Genomic DNA, 22,500 nt, shown 5'->3' with positions numbered 1-22,500 from the left:
TCTATGCAGGAGAGGATCAAAGAACACGACAGGGATATACGACTCGCCCGTACCCAGACCTCCGCCGTTTCTGAACACATCCACGAGACCGGCCACTATCCTATCTGGAATGCGGTCAAGTTTATTAATCGAGATCCTCACTGGTACACACGTAGGGTCAAGGAAGCTATTCACATAAGACTTCACCCTAACAACATCAACAGGGATAGTGGAATTGAAATTCCTGAAGCATGGATACCCACGATCAAGAAACACAACAACAGGAGAACGGTACAACAGCGGACCACTGAGGGAACAGCTACTCGCCAGAACAATGGAACAATAGGAGGATCGAAATGCACCAATCACAGCCGACCTTTGTGATATAAATGATACCGTGCAATCAGTCGACCTTATCGTCTGAAGAAGACTAGTAGTAAGCAGTCGAAACGTCGCGATCTACATCTCAAGTGACTACATCGTGAGACAAACGATAATACACTTTATTATTGAGAAGAGTTTGTAAATAAATTAATGACATAAACATTTTGCTTATTGGTTTTGTTAAATTCGAGACAAAGCAAAGGTTTCTTACCTTAAAGTAATTCAAGACCAATTTTGTACTTGGTTTAGTCGACTGCCAACTGAGACTGCTCGAGTATTTAATCTGATTCATTTCCTAGGTGTCCAAAACAACGGCCATGCCTATTATGGCCGCCATCTAGAAACAAAGTGTAAACTTTCTGGTCTAATAACCTTTTATGTAGTACCTTGGAAATTTTTTTGGCGATATTAAGATACGAAATTTTCACGTAAAACTTCATCTCTCGATGGTAGAATCCCATCTCTTCAACGGTGGAAAAGAGTATAATGTGAAACATCGGCCATGTTAGTTTGATATGGCCGCCACCTTGAAACGAAGTTCAACATCTCAGGTCTAATAACGTTTTTCTTAGCTCATTGCTTGAAAAGAGGACGAAGTCTGAAACAACGGCCATGTTGGTCTATTATGGCCGCCATCTTGAAACAAAGTGTAAACTTTCTGGTCTAATAACTTTTTATGTAGTACCTCGGAGGTTTTTTGTGGATATTAAGATATGAAACTGTCCCGTACAACTTCATCTCTCGATGGTAAAATCCCATCTCTTCAACGGGTGGAAAAGAGTATGATGTCAAACATCGGCCATGTTAGTTAAAGTGCCACTGAAACGAAATTTTCGTACTCTCTTTTATTACCCCAATTTGTAGTTTCAAACGTGCTTAAAATAATGGTGAACTTTATTTCTGTCAAATCCTAACGGAAAGTGCTTTTTTTAGCTGCTGAAATCGACTTTTTGGAGCAAAACTGTGTCCGGGCTCTGGAACCGAATTTAAGGACCTTGTGACGTCACTGGTTGTATTCACGCAAGAAGCGCTATAGATTCTCTCTTGTTTTCACTTGATTTATTCAAGTCTATTTTTCATATTGTCGATACCTGCTAGTTTTCTACCTTGTAATTTCTGTCCAGTCTTGACAGGAAATACATATCATGAACGTTGGAGGGCGCCAAAGAGTGTAGATTCACCAAAATAAATGCTACAGATTAGAACAGCTCAGTTACTTTTCGAACATTTTGAGTACTCGATTGGAGATTTCGAAGACGAGTGTGGCAACTTTTATATCACGTCCTAAAGCCTAAACACGATATTTAGTCGTCTGTTTTCAGCCTGGTTCTGAAATTTGGATTCTCACATTTATCTAAGTTCTATTACACAAGGTTCGAATATATCCTCGGCAACTTTACTGCAGTAAAAGCCGTAAGCGCATCAGCCATCCGCATAATCACGAAGTTATTAACGGTCCACAAGCTTTGAGTCGAGTACTTCTTTGTACACAGAGGGCATCTTTTTATGATACTAATAAGTGAGAGTTCTTGTGGTAGACAAAATGTGTCTTTGAAAATTGTGATCCGCAGCAGGGTTTGCTTTATCGTCGCATACGTATCAGTGTAAACAAAGCGCGAATTTCGCTTCTCTTTTACACGTATCTCCCAATTGCAATATTTCACGGTCGATGGATTACTTTGAGTTCTTTAGCACATACTTATGTCTATGATCTTCATTTAATGGTATCCAAATTCAAAGCAATTCGTTAAAACGTCACTAGTTTACACTCCTTTCGAAGGTTTATTAAACAGAATTTGAACTAATTTGCATATATCACCTTTCGCCGTCGACATTGTCACGCTTTCTCTCGTTTCCTGAAAACATACCTGTAGGGTCATGGCAGCTTAGTTTACCTTTATAGTTTAAATTCGCTCCCTCACATAAAAGAAGAGGGTTTCTTAAATTGTTGCTGATTTGATAACTTGTAGGATGTAACAGATGCAACTGGACTAAAGGACACTGTAGCACAATCTCGTCCGCGGTGAAACTCACAAAGCGTCCGGTTTCCTCGAAGCGAAGCGACTCGAAACTCGAAGCGTTGTTGCTGCGATTCGTGCAGCAGCAGTCCGGATAATAATTTCAAAAGCCGCTTTCTCTTGTTTTCATGTCTTTTTTACTTTATGAGTGTAGGTATTGTTTAATTGAGTGGTGGCCATTTCACCAAGAGTCCCGATCATTTTGCGATCTAAGAACTCCCACTCGTTTGCTTGCTTACATAAAATATCCTGCAAATATCCAATTAAATAGACTGAAAAGCCCCAGGATCGACTCTCCACCTCTTCTTGTCTAAGGCTACTGTGATTATCTGCTTTACAGCTCTGAGATGTCCTTAAGATGTTTTTTGGGGGGCTTCGAACAGTATTCTCTTCTCCCATAATCACTCTAAATTTTCAGCGCAGCATGAGAGTAATACAACCAGTGACGTCACTAGGCTGTTTTGGCCGCGCCAAGATGGCCGCCAATTTTGGGCTTAACCAGCCAACTTCGAACGTCTGAAAAAGCAGTTTTCGCTTACCGCATGCGAAAAAAAAGTCCGCAGTGTTTCCAAGTAAGGTTGAAACTTTATTACTAAGCAAAAATCTCACATACGAAAATTTCGTTTCAGTGGCACTTTAAATATGGCCGCCACCTTGAAACGAAGTTCAACATCTCAGGTCTAATAACGTTTTTCCTAGCACATTGCTAGTTTTAGTCTTTACATCGAGGCAGTCTATTGTCACCTGAGACTTTGTCTCTCGATATTAGAATCCCATCTCTTTCACGGATTAAAAGCAGGATGAAGTTCAAACAACGGCCATGTCAGTCTCATATGGCCGCCATCTTGAAACGAAGTGTAAATTTTCTGGTCTAATAACTCTTTATGTAGTAGTTTGGTAGTTTTTGTGTGGATATCAAGATATAAAATTGTCACGTAAAACTTCATATCTCCATGTTAGAATCCCATCTCTTTAACGGGTGGAAAAGGGGACGATGAGAAACTTTGGCCCTGTTGATCTAATATGGCCGTCATCATGAAACGAAGTCAAACATCTCAAGTCTTAATAACGTTTTTCTCAGTATTTTGGTAGCTTTTGTCTTAACATCAAGACAGTCTACTGTCGCCAGGAACTTCATCTCTTGATTTTAGAATTCCATCTTTTGCGCGGGTTGAAAAGGGGATGAAGTCTGAAACAACGGCCATGGTGGTCTATTATTGCTGCCATTTTGAAACAAATTGTAAATTTTCTGGTGTAATAACTTTTTATATAGTACCTTGGAAGTTTTTTGTGGATATCAAGGTATGAAACTGTCACGTAAACCTCATTTCTCGATGGTAGAATCCCTTCTCTTGAGCGGGTGGAAAAGAGTATGATGTCAAACATCGGCCATGTTAGTTTAATATGGCCACCACCTTGAAACGAAGTTTAACATCTCAGCTTTAATAGCGTTTTTCCTAGCACATTGCTAGTTTAAGTCTTTACATCAAGGCATTCTACTGTCGCCGGGAATTTCTCTTGATATTGGAATTCTTTTTCTTTCACGGGTTGAAAAGAGGATGATCTCCAAACAACGGCCACGTTGGTCTATTATGGCCGCCATTTTGAAACAAAGGGTAAATTCTCTGGTCTAATAACTCTTTATTTAGTACCTTGGAAGTTTTTCTGTTGATATCAAGATATGAAACTGTCACGTAAAACTTCATCTCTCTATGTCAGAATCTCATCACTTTGATGGGTTTAAAAGGGGATCGGATGATGAGAAACATCGGCCATGTTGATCTAATATGGCCGTTATCATGAAACGAAGTCAAACATTTCTTTAGGTTTGGATTAAAAAATCCAAAACTAAAGAGCCATTAAAGTTTTTATCCTCATTAGGCATAAGAGGTACAAATTTTATATCTGTTTACAACTTTCCAGCTCAATAGCGTCCTTCGTTTGGAAATCAGTGTATTTTGAATTTCAGAGTTATGGCGGTGCGTGACATAAAGCTACGTTCGCGTTTGTTGAGAAATATGTGTTTTCTCGGGATTTTTAGCCATTTAAGACGTTAAAGTACTTTGAAAAGTGCTTATTTATATCTTTGTTTGTTCAGTGTAGTCAACCAGTGTCATAGATAGCCAAAGTAAGTTCCAGATGTTAACACTATTTTCCGCCGCCATATTGGTGTCCCCCAGAGGAACGCCAACGAGGCGGCTCCATACTACGCTCTGTAAATTTGGGCGGAACATTTCGACGAATATCTCAACTTTAGGACAAAGCACACGCCTTAAACTCGGAGAACTGTATTCTTTTTTATCTTCTATAATATCACAATTTCTTGACTTTATTCACTGAATGGTTTTTGATTTTATTTTTTCTTGCGTGACAGTGAAAACGCTCTAAAGGCCTAAAACTTCTTGTATGAAGGGAGCCTCTGTTTATATTAAGAATGTGTGAATAAAACAGCTCAGTAATCATAAGGTTCGAGATTTTGCTATGGCTTTCCGGGTGCGAAAACTTTTCGGGACCTTCGAGAAACAGGCCCCAAGGGTATCAGAGAATTAACGCCAGATGCAAATAAAATAGAATAAGTGCTTAAAGATCGAAGAGCGTTATTTTCTAAAAGTGTCTCAATTACTTTTGTCACCCATTGTAGCCATATAGTAAGGGCGCCTAGTGACCTGAGACACCAAATATATATCTCTACGCTATTCCAAACTTGCTATGTTCTGGAATTTCAGTAACAACATTACAGTCAGTTTCTCATTTCAAGTTTCCTTAGATTTAAAGGCCCTAGACACTTCATCAGGGCAAACAAGAAGTTTTTAGTTAAAAATGGCAGGGACGTCCGCCGGATCACATTGTAGTTCCAACAGCACTTACTATTATCCTGCGACGCAAGAAATCCCTAGGGCTATCTACATCTTTGCCTGTGTTATTAGTGTGATCCTCTCAGTTTCATCAACTTTGGGTAAAAACTATGATCCTACTCGCTCTTCGCAAGTGTCAATCTCTTTGTTCTCCATCAAAAGCTTCGTGATCTAACTTGGCTCTGACAGATCTTTTCGTTGGACTGATTGTTCTTCCACTGTTTACAGCTCACTGCTTGATGACTATCTTAGAAATGTCCAGATACTACTGCGCTATAGCAATCACATATGGAAGAACATCAACCTTTGTTGTCGGAGTTTCGCTCCAGACTATTGCTACAATTGCTATTGATCGATATCTCGCCTTTCATCTTCGCTTGAGATACTGTGAACTCGTGAAATTGAGACGAGTTGTTTACATTCTTGTTATAGAGCTGATCGCAACCGCAGTTTGGTCGGGATCCTGGTTTTTGAGCGTTCTGATCAATATGTATTCTGGGGCAGTTGGGTTGTTCAGTTTCTGCCTCATAATACCTTTATGTTATTTCAGTATCTATCGGAGCCTTTGCCACCATGTTGCACAGACTCACCTTAATCTGAGCAGCGATTTTGATGTGGCTCAGTACAAGAAAACTGTGAATAGCATGTTGTGGAGTTATGGCCTTCTTCTCGTTTGTTACATGCCACACTTAACTTCACTCCTTGTAATACTTTTCACGGGACTCAATACCACTTTCCGCTTTCCACTACATGTAAGCGGCATTGCAGTTTTTTTAATTCGTGTTTAAATCCTGTCCTATACGGTTGGAAGATCAAAGAAATAAGAAAAATAGTTATTGCCAATATAAATGTACTTCGAAACTTTGTAAGATAAGATATATAAGTTCAGACAGAGATTGCAATGAAAGGTTGTCCTTTTGTGTTCCTCAGCAAAACAGTAATGCTAGCTGCAGTATAGAAATTTGTAATATAGTTCACTCAAGGAACACTCTAACTGTAAGTTTTAAGGAACTGAGCTAACCGACAGTAATGGAATATAACTAGGAGAGCATGAAGGGTAAGCCGAGAGAGTTTATCCTCATATAGGCCTTATTCCCAAGGCAATCCCGCTGAAGTTTTTGTTAAACATGGTTTCCAGTTATGTTACCACGCGCGTTGCATGGAGGATGAAAATGGGTGTCACAGGATTATGTCTAGACCCTCGAGGGATTTCAGCAACTAAGAGTGATCCAGATATAACTTAAAGGGATTACCTTAGCAATGTAAAGGCCTCTATGGGCAATCAACTCTCTTACCAGTTACCCGTCATCCCCTCTTAATAAAATCAGCTACCAGGAAACAACATTATGACAGTGTTTTCACTTCAAGGAGCAATGGAATGGACACTAAGCTCGGGGGATTAAAGTTACCACGCAACACTCGTGAGAATCGTCGGTTCTTGAAATCACAAAATGTGGAAACGCTAACAAATATCTTATTTTCTATCTTCATGTATGTGCGCTTTCAATTGTAACTCAGCTGCTGTTCCAAAACTTTCTCCTCATGCGTGCAGGGCGAGAATTTAAGTATAAACTAAGGCTCCTGTTAACGTTTGTTATAATGTACATTAAGTTCTGTTTGATTTTGTTGTTAGTCGTTAGATATTTTCCCCTCAAGTATCACCTTAGAGGAAACAAGATCGTAACTCGGCGATTTTGTTCGTACTATATGAAAAACTCGATAATCTACTGGGGCGCTGTACTTTAGAACACTGCATCCAGGTGCTATACGGATATTAAACAATTAGACTTAAATGTGACCTCGATTCAAACGCAAAGCAAGAACGGGACAGATTTTAAGTTTTATTAGAATTATAGAATTGTTTTATTAGAATTTTAAATTATTAGAATTGTAGAATTATTAGAATTGTAGAATTATCTTATTATTACTGTACATATTTCTGTTTTTAGTGTAAACACGACCCCACGAGCAAACCTATTGCTTCAAACCGAATCGTATGTAAATAAAGGATTGTTGTTATTGTTATGAACAATTATATTTTGAGTTGTAACATATAAAAAGAAGACGCCAACCGGGTTTTTCTTGACTGTTTCTAAAAGGAAGCAAGCGAGGTGACGAGGGAAAAAAATTACGAGATTATTGAATATAGAAGTTTCACGCCAAAGAAACCTGGGTCACATAAGTGCACTGAAAGTTTCAATTTTGGGGGGATTTTCCTGATTGCTTGAACGCAAGAGTAAGTGATGGGATTGGTAGATAGACGAAGATAGGAAGAAAGGCTATAAATTTAATTTATAGATCAACATAAAAAAGTAGACTTTTCTATTTCCCTTCCCTGTTTTAAGATTTATGGAGTCTAAATTATAGGTTAATACATAAATATCCGAAAACCAGGACGTGTACTGAATGGCAGACATTTGTTTATTCAAAACGCAGCTGAATCAGAGCGTATCCCACATTAATTTACACAGCAGCTTTATCAATTATTCAAGTTTATCTTATTATTATTATGATTTTAACGCGTAAGCTTTGTGGCGTTTTTGGCAAAGTTGACAGCACCTTTTGTAATTTCCTGCTCACTCTGATTTTTAAGGAAATCGCGATTTTTTGATTTCTTTTCGTATACCTTTAAAAGGATGTAAAATCTCCCAAAACTCTTGGATCAGTCCTAGTATAGTAAATATTTGCGCTGACTTCAATTCATTGTCATTTCCTGGAATCATGAAACAGCAGCGAAGCATATAGAATTTCGAGTATAAATTGATAATACTGATTGATCTTTTTAAAACCTGTTTATTATGGGCTCTCACTTATCTTATTTATGGTTAATAAAATGTTGGTGGGAAATGTTGTATTAGAGCAGTTGTATTAGAGCAGTCCTGAGTCCTATGACAAGATTTGTATGCAGAAATGGCAAATATGGCAAATAGCACGTTTATGAAAATGAAGGCCATTGATCCAAAGGATGTTATCTACAGTTCTTTGGTATTGACCGACACTGAAGTCACTCGAGCCATTTGATTTCATTTGTTGTTGAATCTGAGAAGCGTGGCGTCGAAGACCACGATAAATACTGACATAACTAGTCCCGAAAGTATAGCTACAAATGGACAATCCCACTACCAAACAGGTCAAATCGATTCTGTTTGTTTGTTTGTTTGTTTGTTTGTTTGTTTTACAATTGGACAATCGGGATATTTTGCATTTCCAGGCGTGAAAACTGCGTTGAGAAATTTGAGGCTCGCAAATTGCCTCAGTAAAATTTTCAACGTTCAACTGTAAATAAGCATTCCCCAGAGTTCTGTTTCCTCTCTTCCATTCTCATCTTGCCCAACCAAGCAGGATGTGCTGCACTTACAGCAAAAAGACAACTAATCCATCTGACTATTTCAGGTGACGTCAACCGTGCAGAAACCATGGTGATTGGCATGGAAGGAAGGCCCCCTGAACATGACAGCAGTCCATCAGTGTATGTTTTATTCTAAAGAAAAGCTTATGCAGCAGCTGGAAAATTCAATAACTTCCGCAGGATTTTAAGAATGCGCTCACTGTCAATATTAACAATCATCGTGCAGTCTCATAAGTTCAAAGAAAAAAGTGTTTTCCTAAAGATATATATTTCTGATCAAGCTGAAAGAGATCCAAGTGAGGTCGCATTTATTAAAAGTCTGGGTTTTTTTGCACTTATGTTCCCCAAAGTATTCCTTCTCACATTACAAAAGTGATCTCGAATAACAAGACCAAACAAAGATCTAATGTAAATTGACTCTTCTTTCCGTTGCGAAGTTTAGTCACTTACTTCACAGATACGTTATTTCCTTTTTATTCAATTTTTGAACTCCTTGTACATAACTTCGCGGTAATTTTTAAATTCTGAATTTTTTTTATCCTGTAGTCTTAATTTTACGCAGGGCTCCTTTTGATACCAGCCTATGGCTAATGGGGCTACCCTGCCTAAACAAAGATGACTTGACTTGACTTGACTTACCTACTACCCTTAAGCCTGTTGGCACGTAGACGTGAAGGTTGTCAGGTTTAATGACTACTTTTTCATTACGCCGTCAATCAATTAGTTCACCAAAAAATACTGTTTTTTCTAAAACAGAGCTTATGTCCTGCGTATTTGTTCAAGCCACAGATGCAAGGCAGTAGACATTATCCCATATTAAATACTGAATTATTTCATTGGCGGAAGGATCAGATCAAAATAAATTAACCTAGTTATCACTTTATTGAGCCCGATGGTTATTAAATTAAAATCAGAAAAGTGCAATAAATAAAGCCAAGCCAAGCGTTTCGCCGACAACAATACGAACAAAAAGCCTGTTGCCATTCTGTTTCAGAATTTCGAACAGATCTTTCTGGTAAATGTTGTCATTTATCAAGACCGTCAACAGCCTGGTGCGTCGACTCCTTTGGGATCTTTGCTTTTTCAGTATCTCGTTCCCTTAGATTTTAAGGCCTTAAACACGTTATCAGGATAAACAAGAAGTTTTCCGTCAAAAAATGGCAAGGACGTTCGCCGAATCATATTGTAGTTCCAACAGCACTTACTATTATCCCGCGGCGCAACAATTCCCGACGACTATCTACATCTTTGCCTGTGTTGTTGGTGTGATCCTCTCAGTTTCATCAACGTTGGGTAACACTATGATCCTACTCGCTCTTCGCAAGTGTCAATCTCTTCATTCTCCATCAAAAGCTTTGTTATCTAACTTGGCTCTGACGGATCTTTTCGTTGGACTGATTGTTCTTCCACTGTTTACAGTTCACTACTTGATGATTATCTTAGAAATGCCCAGTTATTACTGCGCTATAGCTATCACATATGGAAGAACATCAACCTTTATTGTTGGAGTTTCCCTTCACACTATTACTACAATTGCTATTGATCGATATCTCGCCTTTCACCTTCGCTTGAGATACCGTGAACTCGTGAAATTGAGACGAGTTGTCTGCCTTCTTGTTATAGAGTGGATCGCAACCGCAGTCTGGTCTGGATCCTGGTTTTTGAGCGTTCTGATCAATATGTATTCTGGGGCAGTTGGGTTGTTGAGTTGGTGCCTTATAATACCTTTATGTTATTTCAGTATCTATCGGAACCTTCGTCGCCATGTTGCACAGATTCACTGTAATCTGAACTCCAGTGCGTCGACCGATTTTGATGTGGCTCAGTACAAGAAAACTGTGAATAGCTTGTTATGGATTTATGGCCTTCTTCTCGTTTGTTACATGCCACACTTAACTTCACTCCTTGTAACACTTTTTACGGGACTCAATCCCACTTCCCGCTTTGCATTACATTTAAGCAGCATTGCAGTTTTTGCTAATTCGTCTTTAAATCCTATTCTATACTGTTGGAAGATCAAAGAAATAAGAGAAATAGTTATTGCCAATATAAATGTACTTCGAAACTTTGTAAGATAAGATATATAAGTTCAGACGGAGATTGCAATGAAAAGTTGTCTTTTTTTGTTCCTCAGCAAAACAGTAATGCTAGCTGCAGCATGGCAATTTGTTAATATAGTTCACTCAAGGAACACTCTAACTGTAAGTTTTAAGAATGTGCACGTGCGTTATAATTCTTGGTACATTTCTTTACCGTCCTCTGAAAAAAATTAACGTGAAATGACTAAATTCTGCGTTGTCTAGAAATCGTGAACCACAATGGCTATTTTTTAAATTTTCATTGCAAATTTATCGCTTTGTCTCTGATTCAGGTTTTTTATAGTTTTGACAGTAATAAACAAAGTAAATAACTTAAGAATACCCCGAAATTCGTAGGTAAAATATAAAATCATTTTTTAATCGACGTTGTCCTCAGCGTCACCGTCGTGGTTCCATAAACTCCCTAATGTTACCACGCGCAATGCGTAGAGGATGAAAATGCGTGTCACGGAATTATGTCTAGACCCTCGCGGGATTTCAGCAACTAGGAGTGATCCAAATATAACTTAAGAGGGATTACCTTAGCAATATAAAGGCCACTATGGGCGATTAACTCTCTCACTTCTCATCCTTTCTTAATAAAACAGTTACCGGGAAAAAATATTATGACTGTTTTCACTTCAAGGGGCAATGTGATCGGGAGATTAAAGTTACCACGCACACTCGTGAGAATCGCCAGTTCTTGAAATCACAAAATGTGGAAACGCTAACAAATATCTCATGCAAAGAGAGATCTGAAAGGATGTGAAAACTTAAATGGAAATTGTAATCAGGTTCAGACCTTATTTTCTATCAGCATGTGTGTGCGCTTTCAGTTGTAACTCAGCTACTGTTCCAAAACTTTCTCCCCATGCGTACAGGGCGAGAATTTAAGTGTGAACTAAGGCTCCTGTTAAAGTTTGTTATAATGCATATTAAGTTATGTTTGATTTTGCTGTTAGTCGTTAGATGTTTTCCCCTCAAGTATCACCTTAGAGGAAACAAGATCGTAACTCCACGATTTTGTTCATACTATATGAAAAACTCGATAATCTACCGTGGCGCTGTACTTTAGAACACTGCATCCAGGTACTATAGGTTAATTTTAACCAATTCTATATCAAATCTAGAAAAGACATTTTTATTAAACAATTAGACTTTAGTGCGACCTCGATTCAAACGCAAAGCAAGAACGTGACAGATTTTAATTATAGAATTATTTTATTAGAATTATTTAATTAAAATTTTAAATTATTAGAATTGTAGAATTGTTAGAATTGTAGAATTATCTTATTATTACTGTACATATTTCTGTTTTTAGTGTAAACACGACCCCACAAGCAAACCTGTTGCTCAAACCGATATCCTATGTAAATAAAGGATTGTTGTTATTGTTATGAACAGTTATATTTTGAGTTGTAACATATAAGAAAAAAGACGCCAACCGGGTTTTTCTTGACTGTTTCTGAAAGGAAGCAAGCGAGGTGACGAAGGAAAAAATGCGAGATTATTGAATATAGAAGTTTCACGCAAAAGAAACCTGAGTCACATGAGTGTACTGGAAGGTGCAATTTTTTTTTTTTGGGGGGGGGGGGAATTTCATCGCTGCTTGAGAGCAAGAGTAAGTGACGGGGATTGATGAATAGAAAAAGATAGGAAGAAAGACTATAAATCTAATTTCTAGATCGACATAAGAAAGTATACTTTCCTACTTTCCTTCCCTGTTTTAAGATTTATGGACTCTAAAGGTTAAGACATTAATATCCGAAAAGCAGGACGTTTAGTGAACGGCAGATATTTGTTTATTCAAAACGCGGCTGAATCAAAGCGAATCACACATTAATTTACACAGCAGCTTTATTAATTATTCAACTTTATTTTATTATTATTATAATTTTAATGCGTAAGCTTTGTGGCGTTTTTGGCAAAGTTGACACTGATGACATTCGACTGGCAGCACCTTTTGTTATTTCCTGCTCACTTTGATTTTTAAGAAAAAAGCGATTTCTTGATTTCTTTTTGTATACCTTTAAAAGGACGTAATATCCTTAAAAACTCTTTTCTACATAAGAAATAATCATTTTAGTATGGTATATATAGTATAGCGTATATCAGTATAGTAAAGATTTGGGCTTACTTCAATTCATTGTCATTTTCTGGAATCATGAAACAGCTACAGCGACACACGTAGAATTTCAAATCTAAATTCAAAATACTGATTTATCTTTATAAAACCTTCTTATTATGGGATCTCAGATACCTTATTTACGGTTGATAAAATGTTGTTGGAAAATATTGTATTACAGTAGTTATCGCTAACTTACTGCACCCTTAATGATAAAAAGTTGCAAAAGGGCTGTAATGTTATCTCTTGGCCTTGATATTTCAGCAGCAGAGGATATAATTCTAAGACGAGTTAAAATATATTACATTGGCACAATGTCCTGAGTGTCCTGTGTCCCATGGCAAGATTTGTATGCAGAGATGACAAATATGGCAAATAGCACATTTATGAAAATAATGGCCATTGATCGAAAGTATGTTATTTACAGTTCTTTGGTATTTGACCGACACTGAAGTCACTCGAGCCATTTGATTTCATCTGTTGATGAATCTGAGCAACATGGCGTCGAAGAGCACGATAAATGCTGACATAACAACTCAGTCCCGAATGTCTTCTGCTTGTTTGTTTTTGTTTTTGTTTTTGTTTTTGTTTTTGTTTTTTTGTAAGGTGTTGATAGGACAATCAGGATATTTTACATTTACAGCCGTGAAAACTGCGTTAGGAAATTTGAGGCCCGCAAATTGCCTCAGTAAAATTTTCAACGTTCAACTGTAAATAAGCATTCCTCAGAGTTCTGTTTCCTCTTTTCCGTTCTTTCCTTTCTGCTGATACGTGACTTGAAGAGATGGTATGTTTCAGATTTTTCGCGTAAATAGGAGCAAATTTTCAACGTTCAACTGTAAATAAGCATTTCTCAGAGTTCTGTTTCCTCTTTTCCATCCTTTCCTTTTTGCTGATACGTGACTTGAGAAGTGTGTAGGTTTCAGATTTTTGTTTGTTAATATGCTCCAGATTACATCCGTTTGCTCTTATGCAGCCTGTATAAATATGTACAGTGTAGTACGGATAGACGTAAGAAGAACAAAAGAACATTGCATTGATTAACAGCAGAACCAGGCGAGTAGACTCCTTCCACATGTTGCTCATAAGCTGTTCAGTTTCTCGTTTCCTTGTGCACGGTTAAAGACCTTAGTTTGTCAAGATATACAGCAAGAATATGACAGGGACGTTCGCCGGATCATATTGTAGTTCTAACAGCACTCACTATTATCCCGCGGCACAAGAGATCCCGAGGACTATCTACATCTTTGCCTGTGTTGTTAGCGGGATCCTCTCAGTTTCATCATCGTTGGGTAACAGTATGATCCTACTCGCTCTTCGCAAGTGTCAATCTCTTCATCCTCCATCAAAAGCTTTGTTATGTAGTTTGGCCCTGACGGATCTTTTCGTTGGACTGATTGTTCTTCCACTGTTTACAGCTTACTACTTGATGATCATTTTGGAAATACCCAGTTATTACTGTGTTATAGCCATCACATACGGAAGAACATCAACCTTTATTGCAGGCGTTTCACTTGAGACTATTACAACAATTGCCATTGATCGATATCTCGCCTTTCATCTTCGCTTGAGATACCGAGAACTCGTGAAATTCAGACGAGTTGTTTGCATTCTTGTTATAGAGTGGATCGCCGCCGCAGTTTGGTCGGGAATCTGGTTTTGGAGCGCGTCGATCAATATGTGGTCTGGGGTAGTCGGGTTGTTTAGTTGCTACCTTACAACGTCTCTTTGCTACTACAGCATTTGTCGTGGTCTTCGGCGCCATGTTGCACAGATTCGCAGACATGTTAACTCCAGTGAGGCGACCGACGTTGATGTGGCTCAATACAAGAAAACTTTGAATAACATGCTATGGATTTATGGCCTTCTTCTCGTTTGTTACATGCCACATTTATCATCAGTCCTTGTAATACTTGTTACAGGACTCAGTAATTCCTCTCGGTTTGCCTTACATTTTAGCGGCATTGCAGTTTTTGTTAATTCGTCTTTAAATCCTATTCTATACTGTTGGAAGATCAAAGAAATAAGAGAAATAGTTATATAATGCGAATATAAATGTACATCGAATCTTTGTCATATAAGGTTTGTGACTGTACGATAGAAACAGTAATGAAAGGTTAACAGTAATGAAAAATTATTTTTCTTCCTGTTTTGATGAAGCAATGGCATCTGTACTGAATATGGTAAATTGTGATATTTTACTCAGGTAAAGAACACTGTAATCCTCCGTAGGAAAAAAGATGGCGAATGGTGCATTTACCCATAATTCTTAGCGCACGAAAACCTTAACAACGTTCATGAAAACGTACAGAAACGTTATAAAATCTTCAAACCTAGGCTACTCAATGTCCTTAGTACAGGGAAAAATATTGTAAAAATTTGGCTTTCTTTGTGCCTTATAGGCTGTGTTAGGTTTGCAAGGCATTGTGATAAAATATACAGCCGCCATGTTTTTTCCTACGGTGGATTGTAAGCCCTAAGAAACTGAGCTGACCAACAGTAATGGATAAAACCAAGAGAGAATGACCGTACTGATAAGACCAGTCACTGGGAACCTTATGAGGATAGAGTTTTCATTTCAAGGACACTGCATGAAATTGACACTCAACTCAGAGGTATTGGTATTACTGCGCGCACTCAATCGTCAGTCCTTAGAATCTAAAAAGGGAAACGCTAACATCTCATCGTAATGAGCAGTCTCAAACAATTTGAGAATTAAATAGAAATTTTAATTGGACTCAGCCTTTCTTTTCTATCTGCGTGCACCGTATTTTCTCGATTTTCCCGATCTTGGGACCAATAGTTTGGTTAACTGAAGATGGGAAGATTGCGTAAAAGCTTTGGAACTAATATGGAACAAAACTTTTCCTCAGTTTAAAAGGCTGTAAGGAAATTACTCTGATTGGTCAAAACTTTGAACGTAGGAAAATGAACCCAGTTTCATTTTTCTTTTGTTTTAGGGAGACATTTATTTTTCATAAGATTATAACAGGTTGTGTGCAACGACTTTGCCCCACCGTAACTTGCAACTGTTTTCCATCTAATGTGGCTTTTACTTTATCAGTGCTTTGGAATAAGGGCAAACATAAAGTAAACGTAAATAATTATGAACCTGTACATAATTTTGCTTTGCGGATTTCACCTACTAAGTTGTGTTTATTTTTGTTGTTAATCGTTTGATGTTATTCCATCAATGAAAATTTATATTTGGAATAGTAATAAATTAAAAAAAGACATCAACCGTACTATTCTTGACTGTTTCTGAAAGGTGGCAAGGGAAGTGACGAGGACAAAAAGAAAACTGTATGACATGATTGTACTGGAAGGCGCAATAATGTTTTAGGTTTTTTTTATTATTCGAAGGTAGGAGTAGGGGATGGGGATTAATGAGCCAGTGAAAGCTAGTGAAAAAAATTTAATTTACAGATGGACCTAGGTAAGAAGAAGTTTCAGTCCCCTTTTTTAAAACAGTTATAGACTCTTAAGGTTTAAACTCAAACGTTCAGTATACATCCGGACAAAGGACAAACGTGGACAGCGAAAAAGATAAGATACTTGCCTCACAAAACACAACTCGAGGGCCGGTTTAATAAACTTCACCGAACACGCTTAATAAGGGCTATGTGCAAGGTGTAACACACTTCATGCAAGACATATTAAATATCGCTACGTCCTCCTTGAAAAAACAAATAAATAAGAGGTACAGACTAAAAAGAGAAATAAAGAACTGCTAACAAACGAGCCCTCCAGTCCTAGAAATAGCCAAACGTCCTACTCATTGCTCAAAAGTCCTATCAACGTTCAAGAGTCATATCTGGGTGGTTTCTTGACCACTCAGCTATTTCTAGTGATGAGTAACGGTGACTGCCGCCTCACTGGCAGAAACTTCGGAAGCAGAGGCTTAGACTATTTCACTGGACCTGGTCGCTCTCACACTGTCTGGCTTCGGCTTCATCACTATAGAACTGGTTGGTACTTTGAAAGGGTCAGACAAGGTTAGGGGCACCCTAAACATGGTCACTGGGGATATTGGCCTCTTGGTTGGTCCTGCTGCGACAGGTCTGATGGTCAATTAGGAATGGCTCCCTGGCTTGCCTGAGGTGTCTCCGACTCGTCTTGTAGACATGGTCATCCTCTGTACGGACCGGATAGGACTTAATATCGACCTTCCTATCAACCGGAGCCTTTTTTCATGCCTATGAGTTAAGTCCGTTTTCATCTGCACTACTGTCTGGCTTCAGGCTTCAGTCTGTTCAGCTCTTTGACACCCTTCAATCAATCAACACGTTATTTAAACACGTTGCGCCTAAAAGCTTAGTAAGCTCGATCAAAGTACGAACGTGCATGCAGCACCCTTGTTATAGTAGTAGGAAATTCTTCTCTACCTCTCACATGTTTATTTCCACAAAATTCACAAGATATTACAGCTCTATATAGCGCCCTCTAATATCAAAACCAAGACGTGTATTGAAAGATGGACATTTGTTTATTGAAACGCAGCTCAATCAAAGCGGAGAATCACATTGATTTACAAAGCACCCTACTAAAAATTATTTAACTTTAACTTATGATCACACAATTTTAATACGTAAGCTTCTTGGCATTTTTAACAAAGTTAACATTGTCAACATTCGACTGAGAACACCTTTAGATTTCCAGCTAGTATGTGTTTTTGACAAAACTGGGATCTCTTGATTTTTTTATACGTAAGAATGCCCACTAAACGTTCTTCCACATTGGCATAATAATACTAAGCGTCGAGTTTCTCTCGAAGTCCTAGAAAAACTCTTTTAGACCAGATCATTTTTTGTTGGATCCCATGCAGTGAAGTAAATATTTGAGCCGCCTACATTATAATGTTTCTAATGTTATTTGATGACATAATGAAACAGCAGTGAAGCACGTACCTTTCAAGTCTACTAAATAGTTAATACAGATTAAACGTTATTAATCCTGCTCTCATTTATCTCCTTCATGGTTGATAAAGTTGGTAAGAAATGAAATATTACAGCAGTCTTTGCTAACGTACTATGCCAGAGATGATAAGAAGTTGTACAGCGCACGAAAACATGGCGAAAGTGCGATAACGTTTTCTCTTATTTCTTTGATCTTCCAGTAATATAGAATAGGACTTAAAGACGAGTTAAAAAAGATCGCAGAGGCGTTAAAGTGTAGCACAAAACGAGCAGTGTAACTGAGTCCTGTGGCAAGTATCGTAAGCAGAGATGCCAAATATGGCAAATAATACACAAAAAGAACTCCATTGATCCATAGCATGTTATTTACAATTCTTCGGTATTGACCGGCATTGAATTCAGTTGAGCCATTCGAATTCCTCTGTTGTTGAATCTGAGCAACATGGTGTCGAAGACCACGATAAATACTGACGTAACAAAGTGATGTTAAAAGACAACAACTGAAATAGACAATCTGACCACCAAAGAAAACAAATCGATTCGCTCATTCCAAAGCCAGAATCCCGACCGAGCTGCTGCGATGATCCACTCTATAACAAGAATGGAAACAACTCGCCTAAGTTTCATGAGTTCGCGATATCTCAAGCAAACATGGAAGGCCAGATATCGATCAACGGCAATTCTTGCCATGGTCTCAAGACAAGCTGCTCCAATGAACGTTGATTTTCTTCCATACGTTATAGCCATGGCACAGTAATACCGGGTATTTCCAAAATGATCTTCAAGTAGTAAGCTGTAAATAGCGGAAGAACAACCACTCCAACGAAAAGATCCGTCAGAGCCAAACTACATAACAAAGCCTTCGATGGAGAATGAAGAGATTGACACTCGCGAAGAGCGAGCAGAATCATAGTGTTCCCAAAAGTTGATGTAACTGAGCTGATCGCGTTTACAACACAGGCAAAGATGTAGATAGTCCTCGGGACGTCTTGCGTCGCGGGATAATAGTGAGTGCTGGAAGAGTTACAATATGATGCAAATGTTCCTTTCATTTGGAAGAGGTATTTACACGAAAGTCTGTATTTCCAATGGTCTCAGGGATTAAACAGCGTATTAAACAGGGATCAGTAGCTTGACTTACACAACGGACAAATGAACCGCTGCAGGATGCCGGTTTCAACGAATGGTACGACTTGAAAGGAAGGTGGTCATTGCCGGGTTTTTGTTTAGATTTGTAGTTTGAATCGAACAGTCTGAATACTTCACATTTCCAGTTCTCAGAACTGCGTTGTAAAATTGCGTCCCGCAAATTGGCTTAACGTTCAACCTCCAATTGGCATTATTGAAATTCCATTTCCAAGAACGTTGTCTGTTACGGACTCTTTCTAATCAATTCTTTCCGCTGACAGATCCCGGCTTGGGAATCATCAGGGCCATATGCTTCAAATCTTTCTTGTTGATATCTCTCAAGTTGCATTCGCTGTTACTGTACATACAACAGTACGGATTACTGTATGAATGAAAGTAGTGGTCCAGAGTTGGACGTTGTTATATGACAGTTGTCTGAAGGTCGGCCACCTGTCCATTAAGAACGGATTCCCATGATGAAAGTGAAACCTTACGTAGTTGTTAATGCTTATGACTTGCTTATGTCATTAACAAATAAAGAAGCCTCGACTGTGCTCTGTTCTGTTGTAAAGCACGCAGGAAGCGGTAGAGCACGAAAGAAGTGTAGGGGAAAACACGAGACGAAGTCGAGTGTTTTTCCCTACTTCTTGAGTGCTCTACCGCTTCCTAAGTGCTTTACAACAGAACAGAGCACAGTCGAGGCTTCTTTATTTGTTTTATGATAAAGAATCCGATAATTTCCCCACGCATTTGGCTGAATTTTCAAACCAAACTTTATTTTCCAAACGAGCAAAAGTGGCGTCAGCCGTGAACTGTTCTCTGATAAAGCACGCTAAAATAAGCCAATCACAATCCTTGTTAGAATTGTTCAAATAATTTGATTGGCTAACGAAGCGACAGCTGTCAATCATAAACTGGACTTCAGCTAAGCTTTCGGTTTCGAGTAGTGTTTCGGGTAGTTTGAGCGGCCTTCGAGAGAAGAACGGTGCCTTCGAAGTTCGCTTTTAAGTTAAATTTTAAATACGGATCTAAAGGCAGGTGAAGGTTTATAGTCCAGAGGAATCCGGCCGTATTGTGGCCCATGAAAACGTGCATTTTTCCAGTGGAAATTACGAAACGCGGAGCTCAAAGCTTGCGGATGAAAATGAAAAATGCCGAGTTCAATTTGAACGGAGCTACAGTTATTTATGGCTTGTAGCCGCATGCAACAAGACTCCCCGAACTAGCGTAAAAGTTAGAAAGACTAAACGGCTACCACTGGTTCTACTCCGAGCACAGAAGAGAATATCGGAGCAAGCTTTGCACTGACCACTCGTCGGTTCACTTCGCTGAGATGACCGGAGAACGAGCGTTACTACACTACATGTAAGTGTTGTTTGAGCAATTGAGCATTTTTCCAAAAATAAAGCTTCTCATCGTAAACAGAGACAGTTCAGTTGTTGTTTTCTGTCGTTGTTTTACTTCTTAAGTATAATTTCTGCCTTCGTAACAAATATAATGTCTTTTATACGGAAGCACTGTTTAGGTTGAGAATTTGTTTATTTCGCTACGTGTTTTGTCGGCGGGAATCTAGCAAAACTTGTTATTTTAGTACAGTTTTAACGCTACTGTTGCCAACAATGGTCTCTGTGAGCCATATTTGCTACAGACAAATAGCTCGTTTCCATTGCGTTTGTCTGAATCACAGGGGATGTTTAATTTGGGTCAAATTTGTCAAAATTCCGAAGCAAAAATTTGAAAGCCAACTTACCGTCATCAACCCGTGCTCTGTTCTCTGATAAAGCACGCTCTTTCAGCCAATCAGAGCGCGCGTTATATGAAAACTTTATTATAAAAGTAATTAAAATTCTTGGGGATGGCAGACATTTCGAGGCGTTATTTGATTTTCAGGATCTGTGGAGCACGTACCTAGGCAGCCACCTCTTTGTAGCGCGGGCATGCATGTGTATCCGGATTCGTCATTGGCCTATGCTCCAAAATGGAGTGAATAGGCTTCATATCAGATCAGATATATGTGTATATAGGAAGTGGCCGATTGAGACTGGAATCCAATATCTTTGGTAAGCGATGACACGATGATCAGCTCAACACTAATCGCCGGAAGGATAAAAGCCTCAAGGAGGTTCTTCTAAGCATCATACATTAAGCTTTCGTGGCAGGGCTATTGATGACGAAATCGACTAGAGAAAAAAGCTAGAAATGGGAAATAGTCATTAGAGTATAGGTTAGAGGATTAAAAAACAATAATTCGATCAATTCTCTCACTGAAAATTTGGATAAAATTGTACATTAAACATAATTCTTTTATATGGACAAGTAGCACGTGCGGAGTGAATCAATGAATCTTCTTTCTTTGATTGGTCTGGTCAGTGTAGTTCTTGTGAAGTCATTGAACGTTAAAAAATGAAATAAAAAATACTTGTTAACCGTGCTTGTTTTTTGTTTTGGGACGAGAAAGTAACGAGAACACTCCAGCGTACTTTGTGAATAATGACCGCGGTTATATTTCTCATTTAGACTGAACTTGTGGGAGGCGCGGCGGCCTCATGGTTAGTGCACTCGTGTCCAGGTCAAGCGGTCGGGGGTCCGAGTCCTGACCAGGGACATTGTGTTGTGTTCTTGTGCAAGACACTTTACTCTCACAGTGCCTCTCTCCACCCAGTTGTATAAAACTTTCGTGTATATATAAATCCTTATAAGTAAAGGGTTTTTTTAAACAATTTGAAGTTAAAACTAACGGTAAAAGCGCGCGACGTTTCGACCGAACTTCGGTCATTATCAAGCTTAAAAGCGAAGATAAAAATGTTTTCATAAGTATACATAAAAAAAAGAAGTAAAAGTATGTAAAGTATGAAAATGTAAAAAAGGGTGTTAAGAAAAATAAAATGCATGCAAGAATAATATAGTTAAAAATGATTAAAAACTTTCGCGGCACGAATTGAGTCTGACTGTGCATTAAGACTTGGTCTCAGTTCATTAATAAAAAACATTTCATAAATGAGACAGTCAAACTTGTTCTTGCACTGCCAAGATCGAGAAAATCGAAAAAAATACGGTGCGCGCAAATAAAAAAGAAAGTCTGAATCTAATTAAACATTAAAAGTTTTTACACTGTCGTTTCAGACTGCTCTTTACCATGAGATGTTAGCGTTTCCCGGTTAGATTCGAAGAACTGAAGATTGAGTGTGCGCGGTAATACCAATCCCTCTAGTTGAGTGTCTATTCCAGTGTCCTTGAAGTGAGAACTCTGTCATCATGAGGTTGCCAGCAGCTGGTCTTATCAGTAGAGTCATTCTCTCTTATATGTTATTTGCCTAGGTTAAATATCACAATTGACCATATTCAGTGCAGCTACCATTGCTTCATCGAAACAGGAAGAAAAATAATAACGTTTCATTGTTGTTTCTGCCGAACATCATATATCTTATATGACAACGTCTCGAAGAACATTTATATTCGCAATAACTATTTCTTTTATTTCTTTCATCTTCCAACAGTATAGAATAGGATTTAAAGACGAATTAACAAAAACTGCAATGCCGCTAAAATGTAAGGCAAACCGAGAGGAATTACTGAGTCCTGTAACAAGTATTACAAGGACTGATGATAAATGTGGCATGTAACAAACGAGAAGAAGGCCATAAATCCATAGCATGTTATTCAAAGTT

At 38.4% G+C, this 22,500-nt stretch overlaps 2 protein-coding genes and 3 pseudogenes across 2 annotated transcripts; 3 read left to right on the top strand and 2 right to left on the bottom strand.

Annotated features, from left to right (window-relative positions):
• The first annotated feature begins 5,201 nt into the window (after positions 1–5,201).
• Positions 5,202–6,110, top strand: LOC149118378 (histamine H2 receptor-like; annotated as a pseudogene).
• A 3,414-nt stretch (positions 6,111–9,524) lies between these two features.
• On the top strand, positions 9,525–12,054 carry LOC110044877 (adenosine receptor A3-like). The gene has a single exon (XM_089282504.1). It carries the CDS (start codon positions 9,743–9,745, stop codon positions 10,661–10,663), a length of 921 nt encoding a protein of 306 aa, XP_089138630.1. The 5' UTR covers positions 9,525–9,742; the 3' UTR covers positions 10,664–12,054.
• Positions 12,055–13,351: 1,297 nt separating this feature from the next.
• On the top strand, positions 13,352–14,838 carry LOC149118377 (histamine H2 receptor-like). Its single transcript, XM_089282498.1, has one exon. The coding sequence runs from the start codon at positions 13,945–13,947 to the stop codon at positions 14,830–14,832; it is 888 nt and encodes a 295-aa protein (XP_089138624.1). The 5' UTR covers positions 13,352–13,944; the 3' UTR covers positions 14,833–14,838.
• A 2,903-nt stretch (positions 14,839–17,741) lies between these two features.
• LOC149118376 (melanocortin receptor 5-like) lies at positions 17,742–18,820 on the bottom strand (annotated as a pseudogene).
• A 2,444-nt stretch (positions 18,821–21,264) lies between these two features.
• LOC149118375 (histamine H2 receptor-like) overlaps positions 21,265–22,500 on the bottom strand; it is a 2,361-nt pseudogene continuing 1,125 nt past the window's right edge.

Source organism: Orbicella faveolata, unplaced genomic scaffold, assembly GCF_042242905.1.
Source record: "Orbicella faveolata isolate gen_17 unplaced genomic scaffold, um_ofav_v1 contig_1, whole genome shotgun sequence".
In the NCBI taxonomy this organism is placed as follows: Eukaryota; Metazoa; Cnidaria; class Anthozoa; order Scleractinia; family Merulinidae; genus Orbicella; species Orbicella faveolata.
Note: the sequence above shows the minus strand (reverse complement) of the source record. Positions and strands in the feature narration are given on the sequence as shown.

Coding starts and splice junctions, on each gene's coding strand:
- LOC110044877 (XM_089282504.1), top strand. CDS start 9,743: ATGGCAAGGACGTTCGCCGAATCATATTGTAGTTCCAACAGCACTTAC.
- LOC149118377 (XM_089282498.1), top strand. CDS start 13,945: ATGACAGGGACGTTCGCCGGATCATATTGTAGTTCTAACAGCACTCAC.